At 63.8% G+C, this 23,251-nt stretch overlaps 10 protein-coding genes across 10 annotated transcripts; 3 read left to right on the top strand and 7 right to left on the bottom strand.

Moving 5' to 3' along the window:
* Window positions 1–304: 304 nt before the first annotated feature.
* On the top strand, window positions 305–1,105 carry V1510DRAFT_349234 (uncharacterized protein; the record flags this gene model as incomplete). Its single annotated transcript, XM_066930845.1, has 2 exons — window positions 305–541; window positions 710–1,105. Coding segments are annotated over 2 exons (633 nt in total), but the record flags the coding sequence as incomplete, so codon positions are not given.
* A 39-nt stretch (window positions 1,106–1,144) lies between these two features.
* On the top strand, window positions 1,145–3,564 carry V1510DRAFT_416493 (U3 small nucleolar ribonucleoprotein complex, subunit Mpp10). The gene has a single exon (XM_066933776.1). It carries the CDS (start codon window positions 1,380–1,382, stop codon window positions 3,495–3,497), a length of 2,118 nt encoding a protein of 705 aa, XP_066788990.1. The 5' UTR covers window positions 1,145–1,379; the 3' UTR covers window positions 3,498–3,564.
* Window positions 3,565–3,603: 39 nt separating this feature from the next.
* V1510DRAFT_434593 (peroxisome membrane protein) lies at window positions 3,604–4,837 on the bottom strand (the record flags this gene model as incomplete). The annotated part of the gene is made up of 2 exons (XM_066935536.1): window positions 3,604–4,646; window positions 4,678–4,837. Coding segments are annotated over 2 exons (1,203 nt in total), but the record flags the coding sequence as incomplete, so codon positions are not given.
* Window positions 4,838–5,082: 245 nt separating this feature from the next.
* On the bottom strand, window positions 5,083–6,320 carry V1510DRAFT_416497 (NUDIX hydrolase domain-like protein). The gene is made up of 4 exons (XM_066933777.1): window positions 6,019–6,320; window positions 5,815–5,987; window positions 5,321–5,783; window positions 5,083–5,291 (listed from the first exon to the last, which is right to left on the bottom strand). Exons 1-4 carry the CDS (start codon window positions 6,273–6,275, stop codon window positions 5,153–5,155), a joined length of 1,032 nt encoding a protein of 343 aa, XP_066788992.1. The 5' UTR covers window positions 6,276–6,320; the 3' UTR covers window positions 5,083–5,152.
* A 590-nt stretch (window positions 6,321–6,910) lies between these two features.
* V1510DRAFT_394089 (VTC domain-containing protein) lies at window positions 6,911–9,526 on the top strand (the record flags this gene model as incomplete). Its single annotated transcript, XM_066931838.1, is given in 4 exon segments — window positions 6,911–7,089; window positions 7,150–7,825; window positions 7,858–9,099; window positions 9,114–9,526. The coding sequence occupies 3 exon segments, from the start codon at window positions 7,180–7,182 to the stop codon at window positions 9,524–9,526; spliced, it is 2,301 nt and encodes a 766-aa protein (XP_066788993.1). The 5' UTR covers window positions 6,911–7,089; window positions 7,150–7,179.
* Window positions 9,527–11,804: 2,278 nt separating this feature from the next.
* Window positions 11,805–13,728, bottom strand: V1510DRAFT_416502 (uncharacterized protein). Its single transcript, XM_066933778.1, has one exon. It carries the CDS (start codon window positions 13,584–13,586, stop codon window positions 12,045–12,047), a length of 1,542 nt encoding a protein of 513 aa, XP_066788994.1. The 5' UTR covers window positions 13,587–13,728; the 3' UTR covers window positions 11,805–12,044.
* Window positions 13,729–17,531: 3,803 nt separating this feature from the next.
* On the bottom strand, window positions 17,532–18,681 carry V1510DRAFT_122916 (putative zinc knuckle domain protein). The gene is made up of 4 exons (XM_066930277.1): window positions 18,441–18,681; window positions 18,178–18,197; window positions 18,043–18,077; window positions 17,532–18,005 (listed from the first exon to the last, which is right to left on the bottom strand). The coding sequence occupies exons 1-4, from the start codon at window positions 18,508–18,510 to the stop codon at window positions 17,567–17,569; spliced, it is 564 nt and encodes a 187-aa protein (XP_066788995.1). The 5' UTR covers window positions 18,511–18,681; the 3' UTR covers window positions 17,532–17,566.
* Window positions 18,682–19,295: 614 nt separating this feature from the next.
* V1510DRAFT_402974 (uncharacterized protein) lies at window positions 19,296–20,934 on the bottom strand (the record flags this gene model as incomplete). The annotated part of the gene is made up of 2 exons (XM_066932136.1): window positions 19,296–20,672; window positions 20,710–20,934. The coding sequence occupies 2 exons, from the start codon at window positions 20,932–20,934 to the stop codon at window positions 19,296–19,298; spliced, it is 1,602 nt and encodes a 533-aa protein (XP_066788996.1).
* A 425-nt stretch (window positions 20,935–21,359) lies between these two features.
* V1510DRAFT_402975 (mitochondrial 54S ribosomal protein mL53) lies at window positions 21,360–22,064 on the bottom strand (the record flags this gene model as incomplete). The annotated part of the gene is made up of 3 exons (XM_066932137.1): window positions 21,360–21,472; window positions 21,833–21,952; window positions 22,010–22,064. The coding sequence occupies 3 exons, from the start codon at window positions 22,062–22,064 to the stop codon at window positions 21,360–21,362; spliced, it is 288 nt and encodes a 95-aa protein (XP_066788997.1).
* A 131-nt stretch (window positions 22,065–22,195) lies between these two features.
* Window positions 22,196–23,220, bottom strand: V1510DRAFT_365007 (3-hydroxyacyl-CoA dehydrogenase; the record flags this gene model as incomplete). Its single annotated transcript, XM_066931215.1, has 3 exons — window positions 22,196–22,908; window positions 22,940–23,039; window positions 23,071–23,220. The coding sequence occupies 3 exons, from the start codon at window positions 23,218–23,220 to the stop codon at window positions 22,196–22,198; spliced, it is 963 nt and encodes a 320-aa protein (XP_066788998.1).
* Between the last annotated feature and the right edge of the window lie 31 nt (window positions 23,221–23,251).

The following is a 23,251-nucleotide window of genomic DNA, read 5'->3' on the forward strand; positions in this document are numbered from 1 at the left end:
CGGCTCACGCGTGCGGCTCGTCCGTGCGCGCGCCGCACCCGCCCGCGCTTGACTCCCGTGTGGCTTGCGCCGCGCCTCACGCGCCTCACGCGCCCTCCGGCTCGCAATCCCACCCAATTTCCTAGCCGACCGCGAACCGCCGGCCCTCGCCCCCAACCCGCCGCCGCCCGCACCCTCTGCTCCACCGCATGGCCGTCCTCCACAGCCAGACATGTGGCCATTCGGGGCCAGCAAAAAGCCCGACGAGCGCACGCTCTACCAGGAGTTCCAGGCCACCAACCCGACCGCCGACGATGGCGGCCGGCTCCTGTCGTTCCAGACCCTCGTCGAGGCTGCCGCGCTGACCGGCGTCGTCATGACCGCGTCCGTGCTGTACTCGCGGTACCTCAAGCGGTACCCCACGGCCACAGACATCCCCGCCAGCCTCTTCAATGGCCGGACCCGGCTGCGCGGCAAGGTCGTCCACGTCGGCGACGGCGACAACTTCCGGTTCTTCCACACGCCCGGCGGCGCGCTGGCCGGCTGGGAGTGGCTCCGCAAGGTCCCCTTCGAGACCAGCCGCGAGCAGACGCTGCTGGCGACCGAGCGGATCCTGCGCAAGGGCGGCGCCACCGACTGGTCGCTCCTCGCCGGCCACCGGCGGCGGCCGTGGCTCTGGCGGCTGCTGCTGCCGCACCGCGCCGACCCCGAGCGCCAGAAGGCCGTGCAGATCGCCGCGCTGCGCGCCAACAAGCCGCGCCGGCTCACGCCCGAGACCATCTCGGTGCGCCTCTGCGGCGCGGACGCGCCCGAGGCCGCCCACTTCGGCTACCCGGCCCAGAAGTACAGCGCCGAGGCCCGCGCCTGGCTCAACAACTACGTCAACGGCCGGTACGTCACGCTCGAGCTCTACTCGCTCGACCAGTACCGCCGCGCGGTCGCCTGCGCGTACATCTGGACCTGGACCGGCCGCAAGGACGTCTCGCTCGAGATGATCCGCGCCGGCTGGGCCGTGGTCTACGAGAGCAAGATGGGCGCCGCTTTCGGCAGCTCCGAGGAGCTCTACCGCGCCGTCGAGGCCAACGCCCGCCGGGCCCGGGCCGGCATCTGGCAGGACGGCGGCAAGCCCCCGGACAGCCCGCGCTCGTACAAGCAGGACGTCAAGGCCAGCGCCGGCCCGGACAGCTTCGAGGCCGTCCGCGCGGCCCGCCGCGGCCGCCGCGCCTAGCCGGGCGAGGCCGCGCGGGCGAGGTTCTTTGTTGACGCGGCCACGCGTTGTGTAGACCGCGTTGGGACTTTGCAGCCCTAACCCAACTTCACGAAAAAAAATTTTAACAGAAACCCGCGAGCGAAAACGCCCACACAAGCCGATCTTCGCCCAGCCACAGATCATCCACACCATGGCGAGAGCGAAAAAGGCGACCGACCCGGTCCCGGGCAGCGCCACGCTACGCACCGCCCTGGCCGAGCGGCCGGAGGCTTTCCTGGGCCGCCCGCCGCAGGACATCTGCGAATCGGCCAGGCGGTCGGTCAAGTACTTCATTGATCCAATCGCGACCGAGTTCTCGCAGGTGTTCCAGGACGGCATCTACCTGGACGGGCTCGACTCGCTGCAGATCTGGGAGGAGGCTCGGCTGGTGATCGACTCTGTGGTCGACCAGGTGCTGGACAAGGAGTACGCGGCCGTGGTGGCCAAGGCCGCTGCGGCCGAGGAAGAGCTGTCGGGGAGCGGCGAGGACGCCGAGGCGAGCGGCGACGAGGCCGGCGAGAGCGGCGACGAGACCGACGAGACCGGCGACGACGCCGACGAGACCGGCAGCTTTGGATCGAGCGAGCCGGAGGACGGAATCGAGTACGCCGGCGACGAGACGTTTATCACGGCGCCGGACGGGTTCTCGTCGGACGCGGAGATGGACACGAGCGCGCTGGCCGACGAGGACGCGGAGGACGACAGCGCGGACGACAGCGCGGACGACAGCGAGGCCGGCGGCGACGAGCAGACGGAGCGCGGCGACGACGGCGGCGACGAGGACGAGGACGCGGCCGCGTTCGTCAAGGACGTCCACGGGCTCAACGACCGCTTCTTCGACATCGACGAGTTCAACAAGCTGACCGAGGCCGCCGAGCTCGGCGACGACGACGACGACGACGACGACGACGAGATCGACTACTTTGCCGACCCCGACATGCCCTCGCTGAGCGAGCGCAAGGCCCCGCGCGACGACTACGTCGAGGACGAGCACGACTACGAGGCCATGGACGCCGCGGACGAGTCCGAGGACTACGACGAGGACGATCTCGAGAACCACGACTTTGGCGGGTCCGGGTCCGGGGCGAACGCGAACGAGATCAAGTACAACGACTTCTTCGCGCCGCCGCGCAAGCAGCGCGGCCGCAAGCCCGGGCGGCCGTTCAAGGCCCGGCGGCAGGGCGACGGCTACGGCGGGCTCGGCAACGACGTCGACGACAGCCAGCTCTCCGCGGCCATGGACGAGATGCGCAAGGACCTCTTCGACGAGGCCGAGGCCGAGTCCGAGGCCGAGTTCGACGAGGACGGCAACCGGACCAGCCTGTCGTCGTTCGAGCGCATGCAGGCCAAGCTGCGCGCGCAGATCGCCAAGTACGAGGAGCAGAACGTGGCCAAGAAGGACTGGACGCTGATGGGCGAGGCCAAGAGCAAGGACCGGCCGGTGAACTCGCTGCTGGAGGAGGACATGGAGTTCGACCGCGCGTCCAAGCCGGTGCCGGTGATCACCAAGGAGGTCACGGACTCGCTCGAGGACACGATCCGCAAGCGCATCAAGACGTACGACTTCGACGACCTGCCCCGGCGGCTGCCGGACAACCTGCCGCAGTTCCGCAAGAGCAAGCTCGTGGACGTCGACCAGAGCAAGTCGGCCAAGTCGCTCGCCGAGCTGTACGAGGACGACCACCAGCGCCAGCAGGCCGGCGAGGCGCACGTCGAGCCGCAGGACGAGAAGCTGGCCGCGGCGCATGGCGAGATCGAGGGCCTGTTCAAGGACGTGTCGTTCCACCTGGACGCGCTGTCGTCGTGGCACTTCACGCCCAAGCCGGCCAAGCCCGCGGTCACGATCGTGGCCAACGCGCCCGCGATCGCGATGGAGGACGCGCAGCCGGCGGCGCTGTCGACCGAGGCCATGCTCGCGCCGCACGAGGTCTACAACACGGCCATGTCCCGCGCCGAGAAGAAGGAGGCCGGCGCGACGGACGAGGTCATCGCGGCCAACGGCCTGCCGGTCGCCCGCAGCGAGATGACCCGCGAGGAGAAGAAGCGCCGGCGCCGGCGCGAGAAGGCCAAGAAGGCCAAGGCCGACGCGGCCCGGACCGAGCAGCGCAAGGCCCGTGCCCAGAAGGCCGGCAGCCGCGCGGACGTCCTCGAGACCCTCAAGAAGGCCAACGTCACCGTCATCGGCAAGCGCGGCGAGAAGCGCGACGTCGACGGCAAGCTCAAGGTCGACCGCCGCGCGCCCAAGGGCAGCGTCGGCCTCAAGCTGTAGCCGGCTGCGGCGGGCGTGTGCTCACTGGACTGCATTCATGGTACCTAAAATCGATTTCCTGTTCCCAGCCTAGGCCGTGGACGCTGCGGTCAGCATGCTCCGGCCACGACGTACACGCAAAGTGGTAGTGCTCCAGCAGGTACTCGTAGTCGGCCACGATCGAGCTGGCCAGGCTGACCAGCGGCACGGTCTCGGTCGCGGCGACGATTCTGTCGAGGACGGGCCTGCGGTCAGCGCGCCCGGAGGCCACGTACTTGGTGATGGCGTCGTAGAACGGCCCGCGCAGCGCCCACCAGCGCACGTCGGCGGCCCGGTCGCCCAGCTCGGCCCGCTCGACCGCGGTCAGGCCCTGCAGCGGGAACCGCGCGCCCGGCGCCAGGCTGCGCGCGAGCCCGCGGTTGGCCACGGTCTCGATGGCCAGCCCGGCCGCCCACGGCAGCCAGTTGAGCACGGTGGGGTGGCGCAGCGCGCGCTGGACGACGCCCAGCCGGGCCACCTCGGCGGCCGTCATGGCCGACGTCGGCCGCACGCTCGCGCGCGCAAACATCAGCACCGCGTACACCAGCGGCCGCAGGATGTACGCGACCTCGTACGTCACGCCGGCGACGCTCAGCGGCCGCACGAGCCGGTCTGCGGGCGACGCGTCGTCGGGGACGAGCGTGCGGCTCAGCAGGTACGCCTCGCTTGTCCGGAACGTCTCGCTGTCGATCTGCGGCAGCGCGCGCCCGGTCCGCGGCATGCGCCACGCCGGCGCCTTGGCGCTCTCGGCCTCGAGCGCCGCCGGGTCCACGTCGCGCTGCGCCAGCGGCGAGTGCAGCAGCATGCGGTACCCGGTCGTCCGCAGCAGCGTCAGCCGCAGCGACGCCTTGACGAGCTCCAGCAGCAGCACCAGCCGCCACCGCGCGGACGCGCCGGCCGACCGCACGCCGGCCGACCGGTCCCGCCGGCGGGCGACCATTTCGCACAGGATCTCCGTGTACCGCAGCACCGTCAGCGCGGTCGACGCCGCGCTGTACGTCTTGCTGGTGCGGGCCCAGAACCGCGTGTAGCGCGTGTGGGCCGACGGCCGGGCCGTGGGGTCCTTGCGCTCGACCGCGCGCGCGATGATCGAGTCGTGGTAGATGCCCAGGATGTGCAGGACCGAGTAGACTGGGTCAGCGGGCCCGGCGGCCGCACTTACGCGCCTCCGTGGTCAGCTCGGTCTCCTTGAAGCGGCCTGGGTCAGCGCGGACGTGCATGGACGCACCTGGCAGGACAAACGTCAGGCTCTGGAGCGTGGACTCGATCGACGAGATCTGGTCGGCGTTCTTGATCAGCACGGATTCGTACGCCCTGAGCCAGCCCAGCGCGGACGCGCGGACGGACGGACCCGCGGCCGACCCGCCGGCCGCGCCGGCAGGGGCGCTGGGGCCGGCAGGGCCACCGTGGCCGTGGGTTGAAGGAAACATGGCGACGACGGGCGGCGGGTGCGGGGATGGGGAGCGTGACTGGCGCCGGGTAACTGAACAGCCCGGGTAACTACGGTGCGGCCCACGCCGGGTAACATCTGTCCGGTAACAGGGACGCCGGTAACAGGGACGCCGGGTAGCTGAGCCACGGTGCCGGAACGTGCGGCGCCGCACGGCGTGCGGCGCGGTGCATTGGCTACACACAGGTCACCGGCGCAGGCAGCGCACAGCCCGCACGACCGCATACGACACGGCCGCGGCGCGCAGCGCGAACGTGACCACCACCGCGGTGCGGCACACGCCGTAGTAGTTGTCGACCGAGCGGCCCACCCAGTTCATGTCGTTGCTGCGTCAGCAGGCCCGGCGGCGGCTTACCCTTTGCCGGCGGCAACGACCGGGCGGTCGTTCTTCAGGCGGCGCACGTGCGCGAAACTGACCACGTACAGCACGGCGCGCAGGTCCCAGGCCCGGAAGGTCGGGAAGCGGAAGCGCGCGATGGCCGAGCGCGTGTCCAGCAGATCAAAGAGATCGGTTAGCACGTTGTGGGTCAGACCCCAGACGATCAGCGGGCGCTTAGCGAGCTCGGCAGCAGCCGCAGCAGGCACCACGTCACTCGGCGCGTCGATGCGCACGCCGTCGAAGAGCATGTCGCCGAGCGACGCGTGCAGCGCGGCGCGCAGCGGCCGCGGCAGCGCCTGGCCGATGCGGTTGCCGACCGGCACGGTCTCGGCGGTCTGGGCGGCCGGCGCGGTCAGCGCGGCGAGCGGCACCCAGAACGCGGCCGCGACCTCCGACGGCTGCACGGTGAGGGGCAGATCGTCGCGGGCCAAGACAAAGACTGGCGTCAGCGCGGCGCGGGCCCCACGTACCGTAGGCACAGAGCACCATGAGCACGTCGCGGCCCCAGTTGGTCGTCACAAACCGCTGGTCGAGCGGGCCCACGTAGACGGCGTCGCGGCGGAGGTCGAGCCCGACCTCCTCGGCGGTCTCGCGGACGGCGGCGGCAACGTCGTCCGCGTCGTCTGGGTCGCGGCGACCGCCCCTGGCGTCAGCGGCGGCGGCGCGGCACTTACGGCAGCGCGACGTGCCCCGACCAGCGGTCGGTGGCGCGCGTGGCGCGCTTGATGAAGAGCATCTCCGCGCGGCCCTCGGCAAGGCTGTCCGCGTGCCGGGCGAAAAGCTCGGCCGCCGAGGCGGGGACCGGCCCCGCGAGGCCGGCGCCGGCGTACCGGATCACGACCGCCACGGACGCGCGCCGGGCGGTGTTGGGCGCCTCGAGCAGCACGTCCGGCCGGCTCTCGATCAGCGTGAGCGCGTCCTGGAGCGACATGGTGAGGGCCTGGGACGGCGGGGCGGCGCGACAAGCGCGGGTCACCGGCCGGGTAGCGTTACCTGTGACTGCGGCAGCGTTGCCGGTGACTTCCGGGTAACGACCCAGCGCGCCGGCGCCGCCCGCCGCGCCAGCGCGGCGCTCGTGCGACGTGCCGCCCGGCCGGCACCGTTCGGCGGCCCCAGACCGGCCTCGTCCGACCCGCGTCCGGACCGCGCCGGGCGTCACGCCGCCCTGCGGCTGGCACAGGGGCATCGGCTGCTCCGCCCGGCTGTCCTGGTCGCTCGGCAAACTCCGGCCAGATCGCCTGCGCCAATCTCGTAGGCCCTGCGCGCCCGCCGCGGCGATCTGCGCCGGCGAAGGTTTTGCCGCGGCATCTACATCGGCCGGCGCCGCCCAGCCGCGCCCGTGGACGCTCCACCAACCACAGACCCAGGCGGCCTCGCGGGCCCGGTCTCGGGGCGCCGCAGGGCCATGACCGGAAAACGTGCGGGCTGCGTAACCCGTGCTGCGATTTTTTCCTGCTGAGCCGCACACTACTTGTGTTTGGTTGCCTGGGAAAGGGCTCTCTGGCGGGTTTTTAACGCACGTGCGCGGATCCAGCACTCTTAGTTCTCTGCGCCGCCAAAAGCTCTTAACTAAGAACGTACGTCGCAGTTTCGACACGGACAGAAAAACGGGCATTGTATATATATTCCGCCGGCTTCTGAACAGCCTCTGTCAGTGCAGCGCAGGACGAGCGACAGGTACCATTGGTAGACCGCAGGCTTAGAATCGAGCCGAGGTTGTGTTTCAGCACTCAGCAGACGGGCAGGTGAGTCGCGGCGGCAGGCGGCGGCGATTTGCGCCGAGCGGGAGCAGCGCTGACCGGCAGGACATTGCAGACCCAGCGGACGTCGTCAAGATGCTGTTTGGAGTTCGTCTCGCCAAGGAGATTTACCAGCCGTGGGCGTCGTCGTACATCGACTACGAGGCGCTCAAGCGGCTCCTCAAGGAGGACGCCCCGCGCAAGCTGCGGCGCAATGGCGGCGACCCGGCCGCCGACCCGGCGTACTACTCGGAGTTCTGGACCGAGGCGGACGAGAGCAACTTCGTGACCAAGCTCGACGCCGAGCTCGAGAAGGTGTACGCGTTCGAGAGCAAGAAGTACGGGGACCTCAAGGACAAGGTCAACGCGGCCGAGGCCTCGATTGAGGCCGTGTCCAAGGCCGTCGAGGGCTCGGCCGCGCCGGCGATCGACCTGGTCAAGTTCGAGTCGGAGCTGGACGCGATCCTGTCCGAGGCCAAGGAGCTTGAGAAGTTCACGCGGATCAACTACACAGGCTTCTTCAAGATCGTCAAGAAGCACGACCGGCTGTACGCGCGCTACTCGGTCAAGCCGCTGCTGCAGGTGCGCATCGCCGCGCTGCCGTTCAACTCGGAGAACTACTCGCCGATCCTGTACAAGATCTCGTCGCTGTTTGAGTTCATCCGGTCGCACTCGGCCGCGCCCGCGGCCGAGCTGCCCGCGCCCGACGAGGCCGGCGCGACCACGTTCACGGACTTCAAGTGTGAGTACCGCCGCCGCGCGCGCTGACGCCAGTCTGGGTCCACCCCGACAACCTGATGGAGGTCAAGACGTTCATCCTGCGCCACCTGCCGCTGCTGATCTACAACCCGCAGACCAGCAAGCTGGCCAACCCGTCCACGCCGGACCCGACCATCACGACGCTGTACTTTGACAACCCCGACTTCCAGCTCTACCTCGACAAGCTCGAGTCGCGCGAGACCGCGTCGTCGCTGCGCCTGCGCTGGTACGGCAAGCTCAGCCTGCACCCCGAGATCTTCATCGAGCACAAGTTCGTCGACCCGGCGCAGCCCGACCAGCCCAAGGAGCAGCGCATCCCGATCAAGGCCAAGTACGTCAAGCCGTTCATCAACGGCACGTACTCGATGGAGAAGACCATCCGCAAGATGATCGAGCGCAACGCGCCGCCGGCCGCCATCGAGAAGCTCAAGACGTACGTCGCCGACATCCAGACGACCATCCGCAACGGCAACCTCCAGCCGATGCTGCGCGCCGTCTACTCGCGCACCGCGTTCCAGATCCCGGACGACAACCGCGTGCGCATCTCGATCGACAACGACATCGACCTCATCCGCGAGGACTCGCTGGACATGGCTCGCCCGTGCCGCGACCCCGAGGACTGGCACCGCCACGACATCGACGACTTTGGCCTCGAGCACCCGTTCAAGACGATCCGCAAGGGCGAGATCTCGCGCTTCCCCTACGCCGTCCTGAACATCAAGCTGGCCATCCGCCCGGGCGAGAAGATCCGCCCGTCGTGGGTCAAGGACATCATGTCGTCGCACCTGGTCAAGGAGGCCCCGCGCTTCTCCAAGTTCGGCCACGGCGTCGCCACGCTCTTTGACGACGAGGAGTACATCAACGTGCTGCCGTACTGGCTGTCCGAGCTCGAGCACGACATCCGCCGCGACCCCGAGCAGGCGTACCTGGCCGAGATGAAGCGCAAGAAGTACGGCGACCAGCCGCTCGACCTCGACATCCAGCTCGTCGGCTCCGTTGGCCAGGACAGCCCGGCCGCTGCCGCCGCCGCCGCCGCGCTCACCGGCGAGTCCTCCTCCACCCGGCACGGGCGCCGCGAGTCGGTCGTCTTGCAGTCGATGGAGATCGCCGACGGCGTCGAGGACGACGACGACGACGAGTCGTCCTCGTCGGACGAGGACGAGGACGAGGCGACCACCGGCGCGGACGGCCGCCGCCGCAGCCGCTCGTCGTCCACCCACCGCAAGAGCCGTGCGTCCGCCGCGCGGTCGTGGTTCCGTCGCCAGAACAAGAACCTGCTCAGCGCCGCAAGGGCGCCTTTGGCCAGCAGGAGCTCCCGCCCGGCGTCGAGCGGCCCAAGTGGTTCATCAAGCAGAGCGGCTCGGGCATGGTCGAGCCCAAGGTCTGGCTCGCCAACGAGCGCACGTTCTCCAAGTGGCTTCGTCTGACCGTGCTCTGCTCGGCCATGACCATCGGCCTTTACAACGCCGCGGGCAAGTACAACCACACCGCGCGTCGCCTGGCCTACATCTACTTCTTCATCACTATCTTCTCGGGCGTCTGGGGCTACGGCATCTACATGCACCGCGCCAACGTCATCCGTGACCGCTCGGGCAAGCACCTCGACTCGCCTCTGGGCCCGATTGTGATCTGCCTTGCCATTTTGGGCTCCATAGTGATGAACTACTACTACGAGTCGCAGTAGACAGGACATTAAAACACGCATCTAATAGATTTACTTAACCACCGAATGACACTGATAGGCGAGCGGTCCAGCGCAGCTCTATCGGGACAGCCGGGCGGGCTAGCCGCCCAATTGACTTGCCTGTAGGTGGCAGTTGTCAACGAAATGTCTAGGTAGTGCGCCCGCGAGAGAGCCGTCTTCGCCTCTGGGTGCATACCGATCGACCGGAAGGGTTGCGTTGTAAACAAACAAATATCATGCTATCCGCTATCGGGTCTACGGATAACGAGCCGCCTAGGTGGCTTCCGCCTTGCGGGGGACTTATCGTGCCTACTAAGGTGCCCCCTACCGATCACAAATTCCCGGACCTGTTCCAGTCGCTTGGTTATCAAGGCAACGTGCTGGACTAGCCCGCGACGATCGCCAACACGTCAGTGCTAGCTGTAATGCCGCGGTACAGCCGGGAGTTCACGTGCGCGCGAGAGCCGGCGGCCCTGTATCTCGCCGGCACGCCCACGTAGATGACACACGCAATGCGGGCCAGGAGCCTGGGGTTGTATGACCCACAGGCTGTGTGGACGGAGATGCTAGCTAAGTCCGTGTGGGTCCGCGGCGAGTCCGCGGCCGGGTCCAGGTCAGGACCCAGTCCACGCCCGGTCCTGGGACCGGACCTGGCGCGGTGTTGGGCCGGGTCAGCCGCCCAACCACACACCGGTACTTTACCCGGTGAACGGGTCTGATCTCGTGGCGCAGGCCGTGCTGCGCCTTGATGAGGCGGCCAGACCGGCCTCCCGCTAGCGCCCATGCCTAAGACGCAGGAGACGCCATGTGACGTTGGGAGCCGCAGATCCATGCAGAGCAGGCCAGTGACAGATATTACCCGCAGCCACGATGCGGGTACCATCGGCGACTTGTGTCTGGCCCGCCATGGCCAGACATGCTACGGCAAGCACTTCGCCGGTCAAGCAAGGTTTAATTCGTGCAAATTTTTTCACTCTGTGATCCCTATCCTCACTATACTAGCGCGCTAGCAGATGACGACGTCCGCGGCGTGCGATGGGCGCTGCCAATGCATTTCTGGTACACCACAGCCTCTTGATTAACTTTCCAAGTGGGAGGAAAATTTTTTTTCTTGGGAGTTTGCTGGTCGCAAAACAAGCCGATACACCATTTCGTGGCGCTAACTGCCGTCGCCAGTTTAGCAGGGTCGTACTTGCCGACAAGCGACGTAAGGCCGCTGAGCACAGAGCCGCCTAAAGCCGCTCCGCGGCGGCGAAAAAGAATTTTCACGCGCTATGCGGCACACAGAGTTATACTACGCATGGTAAGGTTCATAAACCGTCTGCAAATAAACGAGCCAGGGCTGCCTGTTGGGACAATGGCCAGCCAGGCGGCGAATGAAAATTTTTGCGCTGATTCAGATCCATTCAATTGGACAGCAATTGCCTTCCAGGGTCTGCACCCTACAATAGCTCACAACTCGCGTCCAAGCACGCTAGACAGTCGTAGTGCCCTGATGACGATAGCGGCGGTCTACTGCCGCGTGCTGGGCCTGGATTTGTTGGGCAGATCGGGCTCGATCTGTCGCCACGAGACGCCCAGCAGGTGCGAATTGACTTTATAATTGAGTTGGTGCCCTGAGTAGTAGGACCACACGCCCGCCTTGAGGAAGCCGGTGGCGACAAACAAAAGGCAAACGCAATTGATCACAAAGGCAATTGGTCACAGAGCCCTGAAAACCTGGGAAAAAACTTGCCTCTAGTGACCGAGGCATTGCGAGACAAGCGTGGTAACTGCACCATGGCCTTACTTCCCACGGGGCATAGCTCCGGGCTGTGCCGCTAGAGGAAAAGAAATGCGAAGTAGACCGAAATAGCAGGCGACCCTGGCGCACGCCATGTTCATCGCCGCGGCGTTCTGTTACTCTCTGGCAGAAGCCCGAACTGCAGTATACACAAGTTGGACTGCGGCTGGGTGCCTGTCCCGAACAGGCTGCCGCAGAAAATGTATACTTTCCCGTCCTGGAAAATAGGGGAGGCTGAACAAATGGCCCAGCGTTAGCGGGTACTACCTAATAGAATTCTTCTAGAAGCCGTTCGGCAGATGGGATGAAACATAGGCTCAAGCTTATCGGCTAGCCTCATATGGAATTAGATCCATATCCCCGTCTGCCAGTCAACGGTGACTAAAGTACCCAGAACTGTGGCCGCATACAGGCTTCCCTGCATACAGTGCCAGATCATGGAGCGCTACGTCCCGACCTTTTCGATCAGGTTTGTGGCCCTCAGGCCTGAGAAAATTTGTGCGAGTTGTATAATACCGCCTTGTATGTGTTAATTAAATAAAAAAACAACAGTCCAGGATCCTAAAAGCCCAAGTACCCATGTCCCAGTGCGCCGAGTAATTAAAATGAAGAATAGAATAATATCGTATATCTCAAATTAAGAAGATTAGAAAAATCAACAACTCCGATGAAATGATGCATCACACTTAACCCAAAATGAAGAAGAGAAGAAGAAGAGAGTGGACGAGACGTAGCTCACAGGTAAGGCTCGAGGTACTTCTGGTCGAACCAACCGACGCGCTCGAAGGCAACATAGAGGCGCGTAGCCTTGTTGACGTCGATCCGGCAAGCCTTCTGGGAGTCCGTGCGGCGGAAGGGAAGACCGCGCCGAGAACGGTATACTCTCTCGGCAAAGATGCGCTTCTTCGAGTCAAGGTACATAGCACAGGGGAGACGGAGAACCGAGGCCAGCTGGACCTCAGCGGGGTGAAGCAGGTGGCGGTCGGGGTCCTCCGACAGGTCCATTGCCGTGCCCTTCCAGTCGGTGCGCATGGCGCGCGAGTTCTCGAGGGTGTCCAGGGGAGGGCAGTAGTCAGGGACGTCCGCCGAGTCGATATCGTGAACGGCAGAGCGAGGCGACGACGACACCGTGGGCGAGTTCGTCCGCGGCTTGGTCAGCGCCCGCTTGGCCGGCGGCGACGGCGGCGGAGTTCCAGCAGAGCCAGAGACGGTCATCTGTGCCAGCTCACTCGGCTGGTTGTGCGTGCTAGTGTGCAGAATGGAGGAGGGCGCAGGCATCGACGCCTGGGCGTCCATGGTCACGGGGACCTCGGGCTCGGCAGCAACAGGCGCTGACAGGGGAGCCTCCGAGGGGCTCGCAGTCTCATCCTCCCGCCGGCGCTTGTTCTGAGAGCGTCTAGTGGTCATCGGGATCGGAGGAGCAGGGGTAGGCTTGGCGCTCTTGGAGGGAGACCGGCTGTGCGAAGAGATAGGATAGGTCATAGTGTTGTAGTTGGTGTGAATAGTCGCGTGGGACGGGTAAAAACGAAGGAGGTCGCGCTGGGTGCGAAGCCACCGCTTGGGGGAACGAGCGTATTGTTCATAAACAGTCGACTTGAAGTAGTCGCTGGCAGCACGCTTCTTGGTGCCACCAAGTCCGTCGTAGACATCATCAACATCGGCATTGTCCTGGAGAAGGGGCGAGACCGAGGGCTTGTCGTCCTCAGACTCAGACGCGGACGAGAGCTCCGGCGGCTCTAGGTCGTCCTCGTGGCGGCGCTTCTTGGATATGCGCTGCTGCTGCGAGAGCTTGTAGACCTCTGGGAGAGGAGTGAAAAGCTGCATGCCAGAGTCGGCGATCGGCGCCCGCGAGTTAAAGATAAGGGGATCCGCGGGAGCATTCACAGAGTCAGCGCCAGCGCTGTCGTTCGGTCCCTCAGACGCGGGCTCATGGTGGACCGCGCTGGAGGGCGTGGCAGCGCTCTTGACGGCCTCAAACGGCGAAAGCGGCGGCGAAAGAAGGAGCGAGGCCTTCATCGGCGGTGGGCAAGTGTGATCGTGATTTCCGCTGCGCGGAGCTAGTTTTGCGGCGCCCGACTTGGCGACACGGTCAAAGGCGGGGCCACGGTTGTCCTGAAGAGAGTGGTGGGTCGATTCGCGGATATTCGACTCATGAGAACGAGCGAAGTATACGCTGGAACCAATCGCGGGCGAGGCGTGCTCGTCCTTCTCGGGGAAAAGGTCGGCAGCAGCCATTGCCGGCGTCGGCAGCGAGTGGAAAAGGTTGGGCGACGACATGTCGCGATCTGGGCCGTGACGGCAGGTGGGGGTGTTCGATATACCGGCTATGTTCGGCTGCGCTGTTTGCGCTCGTGCGCTTGTCTATACTGTGCTGATGGTCCGCTACCGGTGGATGGGAAACGGAAAATGTGGGAAGCAAACAGAGGTGGAAAAGGAGGGAAAGTGCGGGCCCTTATATATATTTATAATCACCAGACCAGCTGCATGTCCAGCAAAATTTCTATCAAAACACATGATATACATTCACAATTACATCCTTTCCCCCGCTCTCTGCGCTTACCAATGCTGCGACTCTCTATCTACACTGTTCTACAAGATCGGTATATCCAAGGCAGCTCCATTGGCCGGTTTACAAGGCTTAGGGACTGTGAAATATCAAAGAAGCCGGCAAAATGACCGGCGCTGGGAGAGAAAGTCAGCAGCAATTGCACAGGAATGGGATCAAGTGGGAGAATAAGGGAGGTTAGTAGGTAGTACGGCCCAAGAGAGAAGATTACGGTTAGCCAATGTGGTGGGAGAAGTACCTTGGTACGAATCGGGTACGAGATCACAGGGTATTATTACTAAATAGATATTTACAAATGGTGTAGACAGAGTGAGCTTATGCAGCTCGGGGGGTGCAGAGTTTGGGAAGAGAGTACAATTTCAGACGGTATTCATTAGTACAAATGTGAGGAGGTACCGACGTAAAGTCTATCGAATAGAGTTTTGCTTTAGTAGAGTTTACTGGTGTACGTTGTATACGCCTGTGCAAACTGCCGCCACGTTCTATACGAGACTGCGGGTACCATCTGGGGATGGCGAAGCGGCCGGCGGGTACGAGCGCACAATCGTATTATGTGAGGTGGTGCGACGTGTGCGTGAGATTGGAGTGTTCATTCCTTATCGGAGCTAGCGCGACGTTGGTGGCGCGGTCCCGATCTGCGACGGTGCGCTGGCTTCCCGTTCCCCTCGCGGGCGGCCGGGTCGGATCGACCAGGTGACCGCTGATTCGCGACCCGGAACTCATATGGCGGCCAGACCGCCCGGCTACGGCTCAATCGCAGCAATTGCGCCTGCGCTGTGTATAATTGGTCGTTAACGGTAGAACGGAGGCCGGACATAGTGTGTCATAGTAAAAGTCCGTGTGCTGGCGATCCGATGACGAAAGGAACAGGAACAGGTGGCACGATTGCTCATGGCCGTTGCGAATTACTCATCGGTAAAGGTGGTAGTCGCCACTGATGACTAAGTCGGGACACGCGGTCACAGGACACGGACCCGCGGACCCGAGAGGACCTGGTAGGGACCCAGTCCGGACCTAGTCCCAATTGGCGCCAGCGCGCACTCGCCGTTCTGGCCGGTCGGCCAGCCGGCTGTTGGGTCGGCCAGTGAATCTATGGCCGCCGGCCGGGCAAGACAGGCTACTGCTGACTGTTGGCTACGTTGATTGACCAGTCCAATTGCCAGAAATTTCCGCTGTGGCTGCGACGCGAAGACTCACTATCCGTTGGGTACCATCAGCGGGGTATCTGCCACTTCGAAATACGTCACTAGGTACTGCCGACCGGCGTCAAGGCTGTGGCGGTAGCCGTGGCGAAGCCGTGGCTGCCGACTGGCTACGCAGAGATACAGCGACGCACTGATTATGGCAGTGGCCGCAGCGCTGAATTGTCGCAACATGTGCCTATCTGACCAAATCAGAGCCCACTGCCACCACTGAACTCGCATTGCCGCGAACGGCCCAGGCTCTCGTCTTGGGTTACAGATCTCGGCTGAGTGGTGAGCCCCGCTGCCCCGCAGCCAACCGCTGTGTCAAGTTCCTGCGGGGATATTTTCGGCTGTCGTGACCACCCCGCCCCCAATGATGTGGGCTTGCTGAAACGGGTAGTAATGCTCCATCCAATCCAAAGCCAGCGAGATTCCTGGACGCTCCTACCACGATGAGGCACGTAATGGTAGGCTAACGGATACCAGTAGTCATCCGCGAAGACCCGCCAGCAGAGCCCAGCAGGCGCAGCCAGAGGCCGGGCCTGGCCGGCTGCAAGTGCGGGACACGAGTCCGATTATAAGCGATGGTACCCGACGACAGGCACTGTGCTCGGGTGCCACTACCCGGCCACGCATGCTTTTGATACTGACGGGTCTGTTCGTGCCAGCTCATACGCACACACGACGTTTGGTTTCAGACCCGGGTCGTGTGCATGGCAGTACGGATCCGCTACCCTTTCTGGTCGACAGCACATAGCCTGCCGCCGCCTGCATTCGAAAGGCTAGTCTGGCTGGAAAGCGGATAGCTGGCGATGACATTATCTAATCGGTACTCCCACCGACGTCATACTGTCATCATAATTAGGTTTGATGGTGACCCGTCAGACGCCGTGACCGGCTTGAGGGCGGTGTCATGGGCGCTGCCATTGGGAGCCAATGGTCATCGCCAGCTAGTCTGGCTCGTCGGCAAGCTGGTGGCTTCAAATGGTTGTCAATTAGTGCAATTGGCTTTCTGTGACCCAGCAGCTTAAGCCAATTGTACCCTCGTCCAAAAGTCAATTGCCCGCTTCGTCGTGGCATGATAATTCGGGTGTGCCTCACGAGCCGATTGAGACCGTGCCGACTGCCGGGTACTGGTTGCGGTGTTCCGTGGATGCAGCAGCGTGCACAGCAGATCCTAGCAGGAGGGGTAGATTGAGACCAAGATCAAGACCCGCCGCGGCTGTCTTGCTTGTCACACCGAGTCTAAACCTAATGCCCAAGTGTTCACATGAACGGGAATGCGCTGGCCGTGCGGCCGCTGCGCGGTAGAACACGCTCGCCGCGGCTGTGGCTACAGGGCTATCACGGCCAGGAATTGGGCGCCCTCGCGCATGTGATAGCGAGTTTAATCTCGCCACGGCGACACGGCCGCGACCACTAGCCTGCACCTCGTCGCAGCGGGTAAACATGCCGGCTGGCAGCAAGCAAATCACGGCTTAAGGACGGATAGCAAAAGCAGAGATCATTTGGCTCTAAATTGGATTCTGGGCTCTACAGCTGAGACAATTTGGCCGTTGCGACGTCGATAACGGGCATTGCTATTGAGCTGTGTCCCAGTATCCCTATCAGCGGTCCCGCGTCAATGTCAGCCGACCGGCTGGGATCGGCTGTGTCGTCCGCGAGCCATTGATAGGCGCGCCAGGCCGTGGCGCTGATCCGTCGCGTCCGCCGAGCGGACCCTTCAGCTGCTCTTCTGAGCCTTGCCTCCCTTCCCGGCCGGGCGCCTCCTGGCGTGTGATAGCCATACGCGACCCCCTTATCCTGCCCCTCTACGCTGTCCAGTGTCCCAATTACGCCCGAAATTGCCAATTATCGCGATTGAGATTGCAACCGGCCGTCACAGCGCCTGAGCAATTGAGTTATCACCAGCCTGGCGCGATAGACCGCGATAAGCCAGCGGGATGGCCGCAGAAGCAGCGATCTAATTGACTTTCTGGCGGCCAGCTGGCCCAGTCTGTCCAGCGAACGCGCGCAGATGCACGTGAATGGGCCGGTTGTCACACGGCCCTACCCGCTTATGTAATGGCATGCTCTGCTCTTTAGAGACGATCCGACCCGACCCGCGGCCGTCACCTGCCACGTCAGGCGACGCGAGCTTACCCAACCGGACCAACCGATCTCCAGTCGGCTATCTCTGGACGGCGCGGTGTGAAGCAGGGCCCAATCCAACGGAACAAGATAGTGCCGCCTGATGGTCTACGGCGCGGTCCCGACGCCTGGCGGGACTGTCGCGCGCGAGCCAGATATCCTGGTGGCGACGTTGCCTCGCAATCAGCTTACCAGCTCATTAATGGCCCGATTGCAAAAGCTACACGCCGAAAAGATACGTATTTTAAGATACATACACTATATATGTACACGTTGCCCATATCAAAATATCAAAAATCGTCAATGACCGCTCAGCTCAGCATTTCCAGTTCCGTCCTATCAATCTTATCAACCAACGTGGTGTATGACCCGTAGTTTTACTCGACAACGGCCTCGGGGCAGTTGGCGATGATGTGGCCAGGCTGCTTGCACCGGTAGCACACACGGTCCTGAGCCTCGGGGCAGTCGCGGCTCAGGTGGCCGATGTTGCCGCAGTTGTAGCACTTCTGGCCCTGCGTGCAGTCACGGCTCAGGTGGCCGACACCGCCGCACGAGTAGCAGGTCTGCTCGCGGCCGCTGCTGCTGTAGCCACCGACAGCTCCGCCCATCTCGTTGCAGTTGCGGGCGATGTGTCCGACCTTGCCGCACTTGTAGCACTCCTGGCCGGCAGCGCCCATGGGGGCGCGCTCAAAGCCACCGGAGGTGTTGGGGCACTCGCGCGAGATGTGTCCAACCTCGTTGCACTTGTAGCACGTCTTCTCCTTAGCGGGCTGGGAGCACTCACGGCTCAGGTGGCCCTCGCTTCCGCAGTTGTAGCTGCCTGTTAGCCACGCCCGCCCGTACGCAAACCTACCAGATCGGGCTTCCGCGCTTGGGGCAGTCACGCGCCTGTCTGTTAGTACCGTCCATCCACTCGCGCGCGCTCGCCGTCTCGTCGTCTCTTCGCCTCTTCGCAAAGTAGTGGCTACTTCTCCCCAAATGGTAGTACCTGATGTCCAGAGTCGCCGCCTAATAAAACACTTGTAAGACAATACACTCCCCGATGCCATCTGGCCGCCGTACACGTCTGCCCGGCCAGAGCCGACGGCCGCGGATGGGATTCCATCCGCCAGCCATCGGCCCTGCCCGTCTCCAACATCGTATGGGCGGCTGTCGCACGCAACAGCCGCCCACACGCTATCGGCCCGCCGCAACACTCTGTCACGTCTCACAAACCGCGCAAACGCCATCAAATAAAAGAAATTTCCTTACAGTTGTAGCAAGCGCGGGATCCGCCGTATCCCCGCGGAGCACCGCCAAAGTTGCCAGCATCGAAGCTCATTTTGAAGTAGTTGTGTGTATCTGGAGCGTGTCCAAAGGGTGTTGTACCGTACGAGTGATTCGAACAAGTACAATTGTTGATGTAGATAAATAAAACCTGAGAGAGTTTGGAACCCTTAAAATAATTTGTAAAGAGGGAGCCTGAATCTTAAGAAAATTTTTTCACTTTGATGATGGTGTTTAGCTTGACTTTGTACGAGATTTTTCAGTTTGTCCATAACAGGCCAAAATCGATACCTGGAACCTCTCTAGCACACATATGTCTATAGCGTACTGCCAATAATCCCACATAGGAAATTTTTTAGCTCCTTATCGTTAGACGGAATCCGATAGAAACAGTTATATTAACAATCCCTGTACACGATAATTATCTGTTTCAGCGGCTCGTAACTGGCGTAGAACTGCGCGCACGGTTCAGAAATCTGGCCGCGAGGGGTCTCTCTAGCCGGCTCTGCCGGCGGCGTGCCTGGTTCCACATGGATGCGCCGTAGACACGAGCCGGCAGGGACCTGGGGTTGACAGTTGTTAGCTCCGGTGCGATGACATGAGGTCGCAGCCCATAGAGACGCTCTGTTGGATGCATGCATCTGGCTAGCGCATGTACATATGCAAGGCTAGTCTTGAAAGGACTAGAAGAGAAGGTATGAGCGCAGCGGGGCAGGCCGCACTACGTGCGGCGGGTATCGACTCGGACTGTGCACACCGCGGACGCTGCGGCGCCCGCACGAGTGACCTCTTTCCTTATGCAGATTGTCTAATTAAATAAAGTCCCACGATGGCGGGTCATCAGGTGAAGTCGTAGAGTCGTATCAGCCGGTCGTCCGCCTGCCGGTGGTTGACGACGACCTTCTCGTCGTCGAACTCAAAGAATCTGCCGACGGATCCGGTGGAGGCCGGCTCGGTCGGCGATGCGGGCGACGGGCCGAGATCGACGCGCACGCTCTCGCCGGCCACGCCGTTGACCGGCGCCGACTCGAGGTCCCAGAGACGGATCTCGGCGCCGTTCTTGGAAATGCTGACGGCCGTGCCTCTCTGTTTGACCTCGACGTGGGCGACGCCGGACGTGTGGCCCCAGAGACGACGACCGGGCGAGATCGAAAGCTCCGAGTCCGTCGAGCGCACCATGTAGGACATGAGCGTGTTGTCGTCGTGCGAGGTCAGGAGGTAGGGGTGCGAGTACGAAAGAGACGTGGGGATGTCCTGCTTGAGCCGGAACCGCAGCGGCGGGCCCTGCTGGCCGGCCGCAAGCGCCGGCCGCCGCTGGATGTTGGCGAGCGAGCTCAGCACCGACGAGATGCTCGGCAGCGCGGGCGCGGTCCGGTAGAAGACCGACGACGACACGCGGCCGTACGGCGGCTCGGCCGTGACAGACGTGGCCGAGCGGACGCTGACCATGTTTCCGGTGGTCGGGTCGAGCTCGAGCTCCTGCACGGCCGCGTTCCAGCCCTCGATGATGTCCGGAAAGGCGTACGCGAGCGTGGCGTAGATCCGCGGCGTCGTCGGCAGCCGCCGCATGGACAGAGACGTCGGTCCGCGGACGCTCTGCGAGGCCAGCGACGTCACGCGGATGACGCCCAGCCGGTCCAGCTCGCCGAAGTAGAAGACGTCGACGGTGTTGAGCGGGCTCTGCGTGGCCAGAAAAGGCCACTCGCAGACGACGGCCGTCACGGCACAGTCCTCGGTGCCATTGTGCGTGAACCGGTGGGCCAGCGTGCCGTCCGCGTACTGGTAGACGCTGAAGGCCCCGGTGGCAAAGCCGACCATGACGGCCACGCCCGCGTGGCCTTGCGCCTTGGACCAGCCCTCGGATACATGCAGTGTGGTGGGCGGGCCCAGGCCGTCGACGTCGAGCGACTCCGGGGGCACAGACGCCAGCGTCCTGCCTGTCTCGTCCAGCGCACGCAGGCCGTGCAGCCGGTCGGCCGTGAAGATCGAGCGGCCCGCCAGCCGGAAAACGAGGTCTTCCTTCTGAGACCCCGCCAGGCCGATCGTCTTGATCCTGCAGCGCCCCTTGTGCCAGTTGTATCGCAGCTTGTACCGCGACTTCCAGTCCACGCACCCCGAGCTGTTCTCCAGCCATTGCCGCTGTGTTATCTGCTGCAGCCGCGGCCGCCGGCACAGCCGCGGCCGCACAAAGCTGTCGTAGAACAGTTTCTTCCACACCTGCCTGTCAGCACCAAAGCTCTGCCGGAGTACACACCAGGTTGTCGTTGGCCACTGTCTGGAACCTGCGCGACACCCGCGAGCACACGGCGACGTCTGCGCGGCTCAGCGCAGCGAAAACGAGCAAGATGGCCTCGTCAGAGCATGCCGAGAGATAGTCGGCGTTCTTTTGGCGCTTGCCGGGCCGGTCCAGCTGCGAGTCCCTGGGGTCCTGGTCCTCGCCGGCCGGCTCGCCGGGATGGTATCTGGCTCTCTTGACCATGGCCGCGACGTCTCGGGCTATATAGCACACGGCTGGTCTATCTGGCGGCACCTTGCTAGTTAATAACCGGAGGTTGGTTGGGCAGGTGAAGATGGAATCCGCGCGGCACGTGACGGCTGTGGCGTAAGTGGCTAAAGGCGCCGCACATATGCGGTCTGGCGAGGCCCAGCCGAGATGCGGTCGCCAAGGTACCACGGATGGCCGCACCGCGTGCTCGTTTGCGTGCTCGTGTGCGTGCTCGTTTGCGTGAGCGGGTCGGAGCGCCCCGGCCGGATTGGTGCACACCTCGGACGCCGGGGGCGCCTACGATATATATATGCTTAAGATGTATTAGACGTACGGCTCCAGCCCCAGTGCACGGCTGAGCTGCCGTGCGTGCCTAGAGGCTATGATACATGTGGGGCTGGTCCTGCGTTCCAACCAGGTTAGGCGTTGATTTGCTCGTTGAGTCTGAGCACCCGCGAGTGTCTGTCGAGCTCCTCGACGACGTCGACGATGCTGACGGTCGTGGGGTCGACCTCGATGTTCTTTCCGTCCTCTGTAGGAGTTAGTACTGCGAGCAGGCGCATGCAGGGAGGTGGCCGGCGGCGGACGGGCCGGGAGGGCGCCTGGGGCAGCGGATGGCGGCCTGCGGGGCGACTACGCCCGACAGAGTCGCCGCCGCAGGCCCTCGTTTGCCCACGAGCTCCGGTGGCGGCTCCGTCGGGCGCAGTCTGCCGGCGGGCACACGACGCGCGGCAGCACAGCCCGGCCAGCGTCGGTGCAGCACAGCCCAGCCAGCGTCGGGGCAGCCGCCGTCCTTCCAATTCCCGTCTGGACGTAGCAAGGGCCGCGGCCAATTGCGCCGCAGACCCGTGGCCCGCCGTCCAGCCGACCACGGCTGCGCCTCAGCACTTACTGAACTGGACCGATATCAGGGACGGCGCCGTCGAGTCCTGGGGCAGCACGGTGCTCTGGACCTTGATCTGCTGGCGGACCGTGGGCGGAATTCTGGCCAGAAAAACGCGCGCGGTTTTGCCTGGGGGTCAGCGCGTCGCGCTCGCGCGGCCGGCGCACGCAGCCGCCCGGCACTCACCCTTGACGAACGGATTGAACCGGACCTCGACCTTCTGGAAGTACTTGGTAATCATGTTGCTGGTGCGGTGGAGGGCGGCCAAAATTTTTTATGTCCCAGGCCGCGCCGCACGAGCCGCACGTGGTGCGGCTCAGTCCGCCGCCTCGTCTACGCCGCCTTCTAGCTGTGCTCCAGCAACTTTGCTACCTAGTACTCGTAGAACCCCTTGCCAGACTTCTTGCCCAGCCAGCCCGCGTCCACCATCTTCTGCAGGAGCACGGCCGGCCGGTACTTGGAGTCGCTCATGTCGTTGTACAGCACGTTCATGATGGCCAGGACCGTGTCCAGGCCAATGAAGTCGGCCAGCGCCAGCGGCCCCATCGGCATCGCGCATCCGTTCTTCATGATGCTGTCGATGTCCTCCTTGGTGCCCACGCCGGTCTCGAGGCAGATGACGGCCTCGTTGATGTAGGGAATCAGGATCCGGTTGGCCAGGAAGCCGGGGCTGTCCTTGGAGATGCTGGGGACCTTGCCGAGCCGCTTCACGAGCTCGAGCGCCCGCGCCAGCGTCTCCGGCGCCGTCTGCAGGCCCACGATGACCTCGACGCCCTTCTGGACCGGCACCGGGTTCATGAAGTGCGTCGAGACCACGCGGTGCTCGGCGCCCTTGGCCGCGGCCGCGATCTTGGTGATCGAGATCGACGACGTGTTGGTCGCCAGCACCGCCGTCGGCGACGCCGCCGCCGCCAGGCGCGCGAAGATGTCTGTCTTGAGCGCCGGGATCTCCGGCACGGCCTCGATGATGAAGTCCGCGTCCGACACGAGCGAGAAGTCCGTGGTCTGGACGATCCGGCCCTTGACCTCGTCCGCGCCCGCGGCCGTCAGCCGGCCCTTCTTGACGTCCTTGGCCAGCAGCGAGTCTGCGTCAGCGCCCGCCGCCCACGCGCGTACCTAGGAAGCTGTCGGCCCTGGCCAGACTGTCCGCGGACGAGTCTATCAAGCTCACGGGCAGCTTCGCCACGGACGCCGCCACCAGCGCGATTCCCAGGCCCTGCCATCAGCCGCGTCCCTGGCGCACTCACCATCTGGCCGGCGCCGATCACCGCCAGCTTCTTCTCTTGGTAGGCCATCTTGGCGGCGCTGAATTGGCGGATGAAGTTGGGCCGCGGAGTGTGGACCGGAGCACGCACGAAAACACGCGCCTGCCCGGCTAGCTTCACTACCACGCGCATTCTTTGCACAGCACGCGTACCGGTCTCGCCT

Source organism: Dipodascopsis tothii, assembly GCF_038497935.1.
Source record: "Dipodascopsis tothii strain CBS 759.85 unplaced genomic scaffold V1510scaffold_14, whole genome shotgun sequence".
Taxonomy (NCBI): Eukaryota; Fungi; Ascomycota; class Lipomycetes; order Lipomycetales; family Lipomycetaceae; genus Neoaidaea; species Neoaidaea tothii.